This window comes from Charadrius vociferus, unplaced genomic scaffold (assembly GCF_000708025.1).
Source record: "Charadrius vociferus isolate BGI_N301 unplaced genomic scaffold, ASM70802v2 scaffold347, whole genome shotgun sequence".
Classification (NCBI taxonomy): domain Eukaryota; kingdom Metazoa; phylum Chordata; class Aves; order Charadriiformes; family Charadriidae; genus Charadrius; species Charadrius vociferus.
Window position 1 is genome coordinate 769,867 of NW_009649306.1, and position 14,399 is coordinate 784,265.

General features: G+C 35.3%; 1 protein-coding gene across 1 annotated transcript in view; it reads right to left on the reverse strand.

Annotated features, from left to right (window-relative positions):
• Nucleotides 1–427: 427 nt before the first annotated feature.
• The window catches only part of RB1CC1 (RB1-inducible coiled-coil 1), a 63,598-nt gene continuing 49,626 nt past the window's right edge, over nucleotides 428–14,399 (reverse strand). The window contains exons 17-23 of the mRNA XM_009889180.1: nucleotides 14,159–14,399; nucleotides 10,524–10,575; nucleotides 9,144–9,191; nucleotides 6,173–6,231; nucleotides 4,342–4,478; nucleotides 1,428–1,498; nucleotides 428–1,078 (exon numbers count right to left, since the gene is read on the reverse strand). Coding sequence (XP_009887482.1) covers nucleotides 1,001–1,078; nucleotides 1,428–1,498; nucleotides 4,342–4,478; nucleotides 6,173–6,231; nucleotides 9,144–9,191; nucleotides 10,524–10,575; nucleotides 14,159–14,399 — 686 coding nt within the window. The 3' untranslated portion in view covers nucleotides 428–1,000. The remainder of the gene's footprint in view (nucleotides 1,079–1,427; nucleotides 1,499–4,341; nucleotides 4,479–6,172; nucleotides 6,232–9,143; nucleotides 9,192–10,523; nucleotides 10,576–14,158) is intronic.

Sequence of the window (14,399 nt, forward strand, 5' to 3'; positions counted from 1 at the left end):
AATGAAACTGCTGGAGGAATTAGAGAGGTTGCAACAGATTAACATGAAATAAATATTATAGATAGTATTTAAAAGGCACACAAATACTTCAAACACATACAGTTTCAAATCTTTATTGTTTTAAAATTCTACGTCTTTTACAATTACAATAATTTGTTACTTAAATGACTCTTGTATGGTTAATGTACAATGAGTTTTTTCCTGAAACTCAACCATGAAATACAATTTCATCAATATGATTTTTCTAAATAGATTAATACAAGATTTCTGTTTTGTTGGGAAGAACAAGTGCTTCACTTTGAACAAACGGCACAGATGTCTTCCCTTCAGAATCTGTGTGATCAATCCATCGAAAGTGCTTTTGAAGATTGCAGATCTAACTGTGACTGATTTTCAAAAATCAGTCTATCAAATTACAAGGGTTTTTTAACATTAAAGAGCATTTTCATGTAATGAAACAAGTTGCAGTAGTTATTTTTATTCATCTACTGAGGCAAACTCATGTTGAAGAAAAATTATATGATTATCTGCATGCAATGAACACTCCTCTTTAAATAGCTGATGAATTTTACACATACAAAGAATCTGTTAAAGAGTGCAAGTACTTTGATAATGATTTCACAAAAGGACGTATGCTGGTAATAATGGTAACTAACATTTAACATCTAAATACAAGCTAATGTATATTTAGCAGGCAATTAACATGGCTAGCAAACCATGTTTCATGTGGTTGCCCTTTGAGAAAATGAACTCATTTGGTCCACACTCCTAAAGTTAGCCGGGTAAAAAAAAAATGGAACAGTTAGGGCCAGAGTTTTTGATGAAATTCTTGTTTCTAAAATGTGACCTGTTAAAAAGTAAAAGCAGTACATCAATGACGGCTCTTGTCACATGACCTCAGTATAAAAAGATGGCCTGGTATGGTATTGGGAGCGATGAACGAGCACTGAAGGACAAGTCAAAAAAGAACGGAGACAGAATGAACTAAAATTTTGTTGTGTTATACTTTCTTGTTCCATGGTACTGCTTTCACTCTGTAGAATTTCGTACCCAAAGGAACTTTGAATCTGTTTTGTGCCTAAAAAAAAAAAAAAAGGAAAAAAAATCAAATTCCATTAGAAATGTGGGATTACTCTCTGATTTTTCTATTTTTAAGCAGAAACTGATTCCCACCCTTCAGCATTCATGAGACCCTTTGGAATCCGGCAAAATTTGGGCGGTATGGACAACTACCCAAGCCACTGCTCACTTGCTCTTTTTTCTAGTTCCCCCTCTCTTGCTATTCATTGATTAAAAACTGAGCAGTAATGGCAGAACCTAGGACCGTTTTCATCTCACTTATTATACAGAGAGTACTTTTCACAATTGTTACAAACAAAATAAATAGAGGAGAAAAATCAGATGATTTTCCATTATTATGTCCTTACCTTTTTTGCCTGGCAATATTCCTTTTCCATCACTTTTCCTAGCACCCAAGGTCTCCTAGATGCACCTGAAGCTAAAGAGACAATATATTTATTATTTTAGATAATCAGCTACAGGTAACAGGATATTACATTCAATATGGTTAAAGATCATTTGCTAAAATTATTTAATTGAAAGCAGAAATTCTTCAAAAAAGAATTTCTTGAAATATTTCAAAGGATAGAAAGTCTTCTGTACTCAGCTATTATTATTGCCCTTATGGAAACATTTGATTATTTTTCTGTATTAGTGATGGAAATTAGTTACTCATAAATAATAATTTTAAAGCCCTACAAGTCTGCTAGTTCTGGTTGCAGCTGTCTGAGAGTATCCAATACTGTTTGGAAAGGAGAAAAATGGAAAACCTCGATAATAAACTGATAGGTCAAAAGAGCAACGGTGGGCATAAATAAACTTTCAGCTTGTAACCATTTCTGCAACAGTAAGGAAATGCACATTTGCCTTCTATCCCAAGAAATCATATCCATTTTACTTGCTTTGCTCTTTTCTAACTATCACTAATCACAGCATGAAGAAAACATCAAAACGGAAGGAACAGCTCACATATACTCTGCATAATACTAAAAATCAATGCTTTTCTAAGCATGACTATTTATGAGATACTGGATCTGGTGACTAGAACATGAGTCACTCAAGAACCATAGTTTGACATTTTAATCTTGCCCTTCAAGATTGATCTTGCTATTGACAATGGAGTAGACTCCGTTCTACTCCACACTCTAGCAAATCAGTGTAACATACTAATATCTGACCTGAATGCTCTACAACTAATATTCAAATTACAAAAAAACTTAATAGGTTTTTTTTGTTTGGGTTTTTTTTGTTTTTTTGGTTTTTTTTAATTTGCTTGTCTGACAGACATCATTGATCTAACAAAGATAGTGAGAGATATGCAGGGTATTTTTCCTTACATTTGCAGATGAAAACTTCCATATCCTGAAGATAAGAGACAATACAGCAACTAAGCAGTCGTCAACCAATTTCAGTGTTGCCATAGCATTCTAGGTGCTCTTAGTGCAGGCAGAGACAATCTACGATAGCCTAAATCCTTGACGCTTAATACTGTAGGTGGATCTACATAGAATTACTAACTTGACATGTACATATTGGTACAAAAGGCCAGATTTAGATGCAACATTTTGGCAGCCTGTGAAACAATAGTTTGCAGTACCTAGGTCCACACCAATTTTAATCTCTTACACCTAATACTAATGTTCTGGATTTCGTTTTCCCCACTTCCCTGATGCAGAAATAGAATCAAGACATAGCTTCCTGAAGTACTGAGCTAGAGACAAATGTGTTCCTAAAGCAAATGGTGAGTCTTCCTGTTTGCTTTATGTGCAGTTTTCCCAAATTTGAGACTAACTCTGGTTAGGCAAGTGGTAAGGAATGGAGCAAGCTATGTCCATCTGAAAACAGGTCAGTGATATACAAGTGATATAGTGATACTCAGTGATATACAAGCTGATGTGTCTTTTACCTTATAGATGTAAACCAATACCAAGAAAATCAATCATATATAGTGTAGTTATGTATGCACTACTAATGCCATAGTTCAGAATCTATTTTATCTATAAGATAGTTCTTCTTCCTGTACATTTCACACAACACTAGGGGACAGATTCTTCAGCAGTCTCAGAATGCAGCTAGAGCTTGGTGGTCTTCTGGAGACTACACAATTGTTTCAGAGCTATCATCTTTCATCATAACCGAAATTGATGAGTCTGCTCATTCAGAATATGTTGACTGCTTCCGACATGCAATAACATACAGAAACTGTTACTGAAAAATTAGAATTAATACAAAACGTTCTGAGACAGTTCTTCAACAAAGTTGGGAGCACAGGTGGGTTTGCAAAAAGTACTAGATGTGACAGTTTGAAGATGTTTATATGAATCTATTTACTGTAGCACGTAGTTTAGTGCAAAGCATTGTTATTTTTCCTCATTTAAAAAAGATTAATGCTTCAATTTAACTAAGTTTACATAGCTGCCAAAAATAGCCAACAAATAACCTGAAGATTAGGGAGGAAAAAAGAAAATGTGCCATCAACCTGAACATAAGCAAAACATATAGAAATTTTTCTCGGAAAACTTTAAAGTCCTCCTAAACACCATTTAAATTGGGTGGAAAAAACTATCAGCAACAACACTGCTTGCAAATCCCCATATACTGTGGTTTACATTTTGTTATTTCAGACACGTATTTGGGTTCATAAATTTCATTCACTTTGCAGAAGATGAGCTACAGAGAGAACAAATTTTACCCAAAGACAATCTTCAAAGCACATCAAGAAAATCAGCTCTTAAAAAAGTAAGAACCGAGCATGCAATTTTGACAGAGATGTTACCTTGAGTTTTATATTTACTTTCCTCATCAAAAGAGACACTGAAAACATAAATCCACATAAAAATATGCCCAACACCTACACAGTTATAGATTATTATTCATGCTACTGAATAAGTGGCCTGATGAGAATTTTTTCCCCATAGACACATTAACATACACTAATTGTGTACAAAATTTTGACGTTTTCTCTCTTTTTTTTTTTTGAGGGGTGTGGGGGTGTGGGTTTGTGTTTTGTTTTGATTTACAGCTTACCACGAAGACGCAGGTATTTTCCCCTAATTTTCCAAGATAGTAATATCCATATAATTTTTTGATTTAAAAATGTTCTGCCACGAAAAAACATTTAGCATCAGAACAAGTAACAAAAGCTACAAAGATAGCTGGTAGCTGTCTATATTACATGCTTCTGATTTAACACATACCTATTGATCAAGTCACTTAAGTGTTAGAAAGTTAAGAGCATTATTTGTAGGAGGAGATAATAATTGGAAGTAATCTGACACTTACCACACTCACCTGGTTTGAGATCCAGTGCAGCAAGAGATTCTGAGTGCAAGAAATACAAGGTTGGACTAACAGTAAACAATACATAGTTGTCATGCCTTTCATCCAAGATGATGAGAACCAAATCACCAACCTGAAAACTGGGGGGAAAAAACAAAATAAAATCAAGGAACTTATCTAAAAAAAAAAGTATAGAAGCTTAAAACTACATTAATTACACTGCAATTTTTTCCAAGTACTGCACAGGCTGAGACTTAGTTGAACAGCAGCACAGATGTTTCTACTTGTTATGTCAGCTCATATACATTTTATATTTTCTGAAGTCAACAAAAAATTCTACACCTTTTAAAAAGTGGTTTTGAAATGTTTTTCTACATCCACGAGCTCAAATTACTGTTTTCAAAAGAACTGACAATTTTGCTTTTACCTAACAAAATACTAACATTTCGAGTTTATATTATTTTTAATCACCATTACTTATGTTCATTATCACTGTATCAGTGTTTACACACACTCTTTTGATGTTTTAAACTGAAGTCAATTTGAACATGGAAAAATACAGCATAACATTTATGCAGATATTCAATCTTAAAATTTTAAGCGCACAGGTCAAAGAAGGGATGAAGTAGTCAATCCAACTTTGATCAGAGGGTTAAAAGCAAAGAAACACCGTGGTGACTTTCCATGAAGTCTCCAAAATCTATTTCTTCCTGGCACCAGGATAACAAAAGCGGTCACGAAGTTCTCATGCCAAGTTTCAGTAACAGAATTCAGGGACCTTTTTCAACTTCTGTTTCACAGTGCAAATGCATCAAAAGTATATTATTTACCCACGAATGAAAAGAAGTCTCAGATAGCTACAAATTAAGCATTAGACCACGACAGAGCTCTAAGAATAAATGTTACTAATGCTCTGGGGACAGAGGAGGAAGTGACAAAGAAAGGGGAAAACTCTTTTCCATAAAAGGAGATCGCAGATACATAGTCAGAGACAGGTGAATCTAGACAGAAATTTAGCTCATCTTCTTTCAAGCTCACTTTTAGATCAAATAAACAATACTCCAGGCTTTTCTGCCTGGATTTATTGTGAAGACAGACTATACTGACTCAGGTAAAGACATCTCTATTGGACAGATGAATTCTTCTTTCATGACATTTTCCTCACCAGAGGCCACAAAGAAAATTCTTAGAATATTCACATGCTCACAGGAAAAATTGATTCTGCACATACAGACTTTGAACAACTGCCTGTAGCTTTCATATTTGGCAAGAATTAATACCACTTTTTCCAGCAACAATTCTACATGCAGCTGCTAACAAATTGATAATATCTTACAAAATATTTGAGTTGATATCATTGCATACTGTCAAGGTAAGCCAAAAAATACTGAAGCTTTCAGGAAGGTAAAATTTCTCCTGAAATACAATGGAGCACTACACATACACTACAGGATGAACAGGATTCCTTCTACTTTTTCTTAGCATGATTTCAAGAAGGTTACAGAAAAACAGAAACTAATCTAAAAGAAAACTCTGGGAGGGTTCTAGAAATCCCATGAGGTATCATCCTTATGAACCATGTAAAGAAAGGCACAGAATTCAAGAAAGCCACTGACATATACTTTTCAGAAAGGCCTTTTCTTTCTTGTTAGAAGTGTTTATAAAATTAGATTTATGCTCAACTGGGATGGCTCAGTAACTGACGGCTAAACAATAGAGATGACCTGTGTATCTCTTCACCACAGAGCAAGAACAGCACAACTGTGACATTCTTTAACTACGTACTTATTGAAGGCATATCCATCTGTTTATATGAAAATTAACATGTACTTACTCTCTAATTGCTATTTTTTCAGAATGTCGTGAGGATACAGATGACATGCTCTGGGACATCTATAAAAAGAGAAAATTTATGAAGTATTGGCAAGCTATGATGAAGTGTACATTGCAGGTAACAATATGGTTAAGATAGGAAAATAAATTACTTATTATTGATTTCAAACAGTATCTTTCTTGCAGATCTTACGTTCATTGAAGAAAACAGCATACCTTTCTGTTGTCCTGTTCTGTAGCAAGTTTGGTTGTTTTTTTGTTTGTTTCTGGTTTTGTTTTGGGGTTTGAGTTGTGGTTTTTTTTTTTTTTTAAACAGCTACCCTTGATAATGAAATTTCTTACATAATTTACTTCTGCCTCATTATTTAAACCTGAGAAGTACTTTCCAGATCACTGCCAGTGAAGATTTGTTCTGAGCAAACCCAAGACCTATGACATAGCCATGCACGCTAACACAAAAGCCACTGGCATTCTCAAAAAGGCCGAAGGTAAAACACTGGAGGTTAAACATGTTTACTGCCATTAAACTCTGGATGTTGAACTTGGTATGGTCTCTCAGTTTTCCTAAGGACTTGTCACATAATCTAAAGTTTACTGCAATAGACAGAGAAACACTCCCTGGAATAAAACTGGAGTCAAATTTACTCAGACCAAACACAGGCTCAATTATATAAGGTTTTGGACGTAATTCTTACCTCCTATACGCCTGATATTTGCCTTTAAATCTGTTTAAATTAATGTGGGCACATAAACCAACTTCAATAGGATAAACTAAATCTAAAAATGAATATAAGTGTACATACACTTTCTACAGTAACTGTGAAACTAAGAAATGAAAATGGTAACGCTACTTCATGTCTACTAAGGGATACATAGCCCACATGCAGACAAGTAGATAGAGAAGCTGATCTGATGTAAATGTGTCCATTTCATTACCTTTTGGTAACTTCCTCACAGAAGACAATTCATAATTGCTCTGCAGAAACTCTGACTAGAGGTCTTGCAGTTTTTCCATAGGTTCCCACTTCCTTTCCCATTTATACATGCGATTCAAATCTAGATTACTCATACTTGAAGATCAGTACATGATTTTTCAGCTGTAACTCAAATAGTTACCTACAGCATGTCAGTCTCCCCTCCACCACGTTCCCAGAAACAGTATCAGCCTGTCTTAACAGCTTGAAGCCTATTCACTGCTTGTTTTCTTTATTCCTTCAAAGAATGAGTCCAAATTGAACACAGTACAACACAAAAAGCTCTCAACCTCAGATGACGCTTTCAGCAGTTTTCTTTATGTAATCCAACTTCAGATATTTTTTTTTTTTTAAACAAAGGGTTCCTTTCTCAATAATTTATATAAAATAAAAATTCTGTAATAAAACTCCCCATGTTAAAAGGAGCTCCTTTGTATCTTTTATTGCTTGCAGAGATAACCCACAAGTTTTGCTGCGAAAGTCAGTGACCTGAAAAGATTTTCTTTTATTGTGCAGAACACCTTCTGGGTTCCTTATCTGAAGTAGCTGGATACAAATAAATATTGGTATTTAAGTGCTGATGTGTATTTCTGTTTTAGAACTGTATTGGGAAGGGAGGCAGGGCGGTGGGGGTGGAGAAAGGGAGAATGAAGAGACAAGAAATAAAAATAGTTAACTTTATCTATGAAATGACCAATCTATAAGTAAGAAATTGAAAAGATATTTTAAATTCCTATGCCCATTTAGAAAGCAATTTTGAATTTCTTTAGACACCAATGAGATGCTAATTTCTCTTATGCGGCTTGGTATTAATGACAGAAAAAACCTTTGCATTTGTCTTGTATAATGCCAGGTTTTCTTCAATTTCATTTTACTCTGAGGTGACAAGAAATCAAGGGTTTAATTCAGGAAATCTACAGAGGTTTGGAAGACTGTCTGGTGTGTTTGAGTTTTATTGTTACAACTACAACTTTTGCGCACTTCATTGGCATTCTGAATTAAAAGAAAACCCTCTTTCATAAAATAAGCTTTTAGATGTTTTGCAATTCTTCCTTATGCCCTGCACTAGCAGGGTTATTATGGACAGGTTTTAATGTGGAATGGAAAGTGCTTGGGGGAAAAAAAGAAACACCCACCAATTTCATACCTGAATACGTAGCAGGAGTAAATTCTATAGTAAATTTCAACCTTATCGCAGACAGAAAAACAGCAGCTCCTACTGGAGAAACTCAACATGCACTTTTGCTATGAAATGCAACTTGCAACTACACAGGTATCAGTTCCTACCAAACTCCTAGATACCACCTGTCACAAAGAAAGTGAGATCTCCATGGCCTGTCCGACCAATAAACTACCAAAGGACATGTCTATTTCCCATACACACGGTAATTTTTTTAAGACTTAGTGTTGAAACCTGCTAGCAAGGCTAAACTATGCATAAATAAAAGACAGCTTCATAGCAGAGGAATCAAGGGAACTCCGCCACTACATTCGTTTTCCTTCCATAGGCACTGTCCGTTATTTGAGTGTTTTGGTTTAAGACTATGGCTGTTTATACTTCCATTTGCTACGCAGAATTAAAGTTTCACACCTTCTAAAAACGACAGGTGCCGTTTTCCAAAAACAATCTCTAAGTTATTGCTAACACTCCTAATTATGCTTAACGTGCAGGCACGTTTACTTTCTTGTACACCGGCCTTCAATCTACTGTTGTTCAAAAACTGTGCCATGGTGCCACTGAAATTCACATCCTCTACCCCAAGCCTGGATGGTCTGTGTTCTTTGGGAAGAAGTCTCTTTCTCTCCAGTACTGTGAATCTTTTCCATGAGAAGACTGCTAAGTTGAGGTACCTTTGGAAAGGTTATTGTTACCTATTTGCCACTTGCCTTAGCACCACTTTTGAAGTTAATAAAACACATTTTTAGATTTTAACAAACTGAACATTTGTAAGCTTATTTTTTCATGAGACTTAAAACATGCATTCCACAAATACTTACCAATCTTTGATTTAATCTCTTATTTTCCTCTTCTTTCAACTGCAAAGTCTGAAAGAACAGCTTATCTAATTAATTAATACACCTTATACAGTATAAACATTTTTAAAAGTTTTAATATTACCAGAGCCAGACTACTTACACAATATACATATTTACTACAGCTTTCAGTTTTAAAACAATATCAAAACATCTTCTGAACAAAGACATGTAAAAAAATTTGAAGACTAGCAATTACCACAGTGCTACAAAACCCACAGTTAAGCTATGTTTATCTCCCTTCTCATCCTTCTTCTTAAGTCAGAAACACATCTCACTGACAGAACAGCAAAAGAAATGGAATGTGTTACTATTCTATAGCTTCCACACATGAGAAATCCTTTGTAAGCACATGACAGAATAAAGCATGTAAGCGCTCCTAGTCAGAAACATCAAGCCCCTTGCATCATACAGACACTATCCATGTCTTTATCTGATCAAAGATTTTAGACTAAGTGATCCTAGAAAGCTGAAAGCTAAAGACTTTGGAGGTTTTTTTGGTTTTTGTTTTTTTGAAGGTCAACTTTGCTTTGAAGAGGCAAGCAAAAAGCAACTGGAATGGAGTTAGATACGACTGCACAGTTAAACAAGAATCTGAAAGATTTCGGTGTCACTACTAAGGGTTAATCTAGCCTTTTGTCAAGAATAACAACTTATTTCATAAAGGCTCAATTACTCAGTGCACACTGAAAGCTATGCTCAAAATAAAAGTTGCAACAGAAGCAAAAATTTAAGGTATGTACCTGGGAGAAGCAAGGGGGGTGAGGTATAAACTTACAACTCTAGCCTGTAGGAGCATGACAATAACCTTAGAAAATTGTAATTTTAAGCACATTCATAACAAGTGTCATTTCACTTTTTACAGAAACAATACTGCCAAGATTACAGTGTATCCCAGGTAGAATAAAAAATTAGCTAAGTAGTAGCAGCTTAAGAGGAGAAATAATCCATTTCCAAGAGGAACAATCTTAATGGCTGTCCAGCTGCTTTGGATGCCTTATTTTGAAAAAATAATCAAAACTTTTCTTTATGCTACAGAAATTCCCTAGATCAATGACATGTCACTCCTAAGAAGAAATATTACACCCGACTCAATTCATACTGCAGCCTACATAAACAGAATAAAAAAAACTTTAAGGTAGGCCGAGTATAATGTATTAATACTTATTTTTAATTACTTCAACAAATTATACTGATCTGAAACGAGTACTCTCCTGGAATTATATTTATAAGCCTTACAGATACTATATTGCATCAGAGTATATAACTGACCACAGCACAACTTCACACACATATTTCTAAATACTTAGTTGTAACGCTTAACCTCCTAATGGGTCTACTCACTCTTTCTAGCAACATTATCCTCTGTTTTTCTTCAGACATATGGACATTTTCACTAAAAGAGAAAGAAGAAAATGGATAGGTTAAAAATTGGTTTTTTTTTTTTTCCATGATCAAAAATTATCTTTCCCACTCCCTCATCTTCACTAAGTGATGAGAATCATGTTTTTACGAGCACAGAGGGAACAGCATAGAAAGATACCCTAAGAATCAGCACTGACATTTCCGGCAGGTTTTTAGGGTGGTTTTTTTTTTTTTTTCCTTTTCTTCCCCTCCTCCCCCGGACCTGTAACCCTAAGGAGCTTCTTTGTTGTAACAAGCCACTGAATTTTCGGTCATTGATTAGTTTATAAAGTTACATGGGACCATTTCTGCATATTTTACATTATTTTCAAAACATCCAGGATGAAAGATACAGCTCCAAATGCTTTAGCAGTTAACACTTGATATTGTGGTTCAGGTCTACAATGTCGTATTTTCCTAGTCTTTGTAGTTTAAAGGCTCTGTGCCTTGGAACTGTTTGGTAGAGAGGTACAAATGTGAACTTCCTGATTGTCTCTATTTACCTCAGAGATAAACTGAACACTGGGGCATGATAAGATAATGCTAGTGTCATAATATGGAATCTCCTAAGAACACAGAGTAATTCCTAATACAACTAAAATATATTTTTAAAGGCAAATTAATATGGAAGAAACAATATTAAATCTATTTATTACCTGACTTTTAGTACATTAAGCCAAATTTTTTTGTTCTCAGGCTTACCTTTTCAAGTTTTTTTGTAAACCTGCCTTGAGAGTTCAGGACTAGAATGATTACTGTAAGAAATAGTCCTCCCTCTAGAGACAGGGCATTTTAATGTTTTACTGATTATCAGTGCAAGTTTAGTTTGGTAAGCAAGAACTGTTTTCATCCTTGCTTCCACAAAGTTATTTAGTGCCCTGGCTATATTATTCTGGGTTAGGCAGCATCAGTTGTGACGGGCACCGATTAAAGTGAATGTAAGTAAATCTAATAACTCTGCTTTTGCTTCTCTGCCAAAACCTCATTCCACTTGTGTGCTTTCCAGTCAGGTTCATTACTTCTGTGAGAGGTAAGAAGTCGTCTGAGATTGTTCTAAAAGCTAGTGGCACAAAAGTGAAAAAATGCATAGGTTGCAATCTCTTAATGATCTTCCACAAAGATTCTAGGTAAAGGGGTAGCAAGCAGGAGCTCAGTCAGTTATGTTTTCCTTTCAGCAACAGTAAAAATTCGCAAGCTGTACCAAGTGGGTGATTCAAAGATGCAACAAATTTCTTCAGTTAAGTGTTCTTAACGAGCAAAAAGAAACCTTTAGTCATATTAAGGGTATAATGAAATTAGTGTGGGATTCTAAGCTTTTTTTCATGCAAATGAATACAACAAACATTACACCGTACAGTTCTGGAGCATAAATGATATTTTGAGAACTCTCACTAATAGAGGGAAATAAGAGCATAAGAACTTCTTTTTAAATAAGATGACGAGATCTGTCTTCCTAAAACACCCCACTGAACTGGGGTTACTATAACAAAGCAGGCTCGCTGTTTATTCAGAGTAACATGACACAGCCTACGATATTTATCAATTTCACAAATTAGAAAGCCTATGTGAGGATTAGAAGAGAGGAAACCTGACAATGCCATCATAACTGGTGTATTAAAAGTCTATAAAAATCTACCGCAGGTGTAAAAGCATAAAACAGCAGTCACATGTAGTGATTTAATATTTAGAACTGCCTTCTAATTCAACCCCAAATTTCCTTAGGCACCTTAGACACTGTAGGAAAGGATCTTAAAGAGTATTCCTAGTATAAGAGAATTAAAGAAATGCAATCATCCACCACAAGGGTGTATAAAGCATTAGCATGAAATACAGTTCTCATGAATTAGTAAAAAGTACTATATGTTGACTATTTCAGTTTTCTCTTAGGATGCTATAGCCGAAACATACTCACACCATAGATTTTTTAAATTTTTCTAGTTTTCCCTGTGTTTTACAGAGTTAAAAAACCAATTTGAATGCCCTGGACAAAACTTTTTCACTTTTTTTTTTCCTGAATTCTCTCCCAATAATCTACTCTGAATGGATTATAATACTGAACTGAGCATGATAATAGCTGAGTATCTTCTAGTGATGAGTCCTACTTTAACACACCTGTATCATGTGCTATTAATTTTGTCTTATTATAGTCAGAAAGTACATGTAACAGAATTTGCTCATTTTTGTAGAGAATTTTTAAGTATGACACTCTTAAATATAGAGAAATTTATGAAAATTGTTAAGAAAATTGAAAAAAAAATTAGGATATTTGCATGCATCATCAGAACAACTTTCATTGGAGCATCAAACAGTCTTTACTATTTAAAAACCTTCATAAAATTACTTCAGGTACATTTAAAGAAAAATATCAAGGCTCTGAACCTGATGTGCATTTACATGGAAGTCAGTATTGAAAAAGACGCAGAAAAATACATCAATAGTAGGCTGGATTTCTGACAATCAAGAGGACGTATTTGTACCAGTCAGAATTATTTTAATTCAGAAGACTTCATAGTCATGTACTGAGACCAGATCACAGTCTAGCAGCTTCACACATAGACTCTTAACTTACTAGGCAAGGCATTATATGCCAATACTGAAGCACACGGCTATTATCGGGCACCCAAACCAGAACACAGTGAAGCTGATGACTGCAACAAAACTCCATTAAGTTCCCTCTGATCTCTATAATCACCTCAGTATTTCAAGCATAGCTTCAGATACCTACCTGCAAACTAGCCCCTGCCTAATTAAGCCTCCACACAGAAAGGGTGTGTGGTATCAACATGAAGTTATTTGAATCTGCTGTAAATCCAGATTATCAACCAGATCCAAACACACAAGAACCAATTTTAAGGGAAAAGTTTAGTTTGAAGTACGTAAATTGCTTCCCCTAGCTCTTTTCCTCAATTAAGAGTTTAAACCTTTGGAAATTTTTTTCCCAGTCCCATCACGCCTTCTAGTAAGTCAGTACATCACAGCTGACCTTACTGATGATTCAGAGGTTATACAAAGGGATGCTGAATACCTTTCTCTCCAATAATACAACACATCAATCCATCAAGGCCACTTCATCAGCCTCAGTCCCATTACTTGTTTCGAATCCTGAGGATTCAGCCCAATTTCTACCACACATAGCTACTGCCCCATATCAAGGAACGTTATTATGCTACCTTACAGCCATCATGTACACAAACAAGAATAAAAGTTTTATTTTTTTTAAATGTTCAAAAGACATGCCAAAAACTTGCAGCCACCCAGCTCACCCTAGGCCGCTACTGCAATTGTTGTTCTCCTGTTTGACTTACATTTCACACACTTAGGTGTACTTTTTCATCTCATAATTGCGGGGCCAAGTTTCACCTGTAAGTTGCATACTTCTAAGTCATCAAAAACACATTATTTCTGATGACTGTTACACCCAATTGTATGCATACATTTAAAAGAATATTTTTAGCAAGAACATCAAAGCAGAAGGAGTGTTAAACATACTCATTTGTACTTCAAACACCCAACAGCACATATTTAAAGAACGAGAACATACTTCGTGTATTTCTGCTACAATGCCCCACACTTACTGCACAGCCATCATACTGGTTTCCATCGTGGAGTCCAGTCTCCCTTCAGCTGTAATGTCAGCAACCAATCTGTCTGTGTCAGTGGGAATATCAGCTGCGCAGGCTCCACAGGCTTCTGAAGCTGCCGCCGAGTAGGTTGATGGAGAAAAATTACTACTTCTCAGTTTATTAACTTCTTCTTCAAGCTTTTTCTTCTCTTCAAGTAAGCGAGCTCGATCTTCAGAAAGTGTTTCAATCAAAT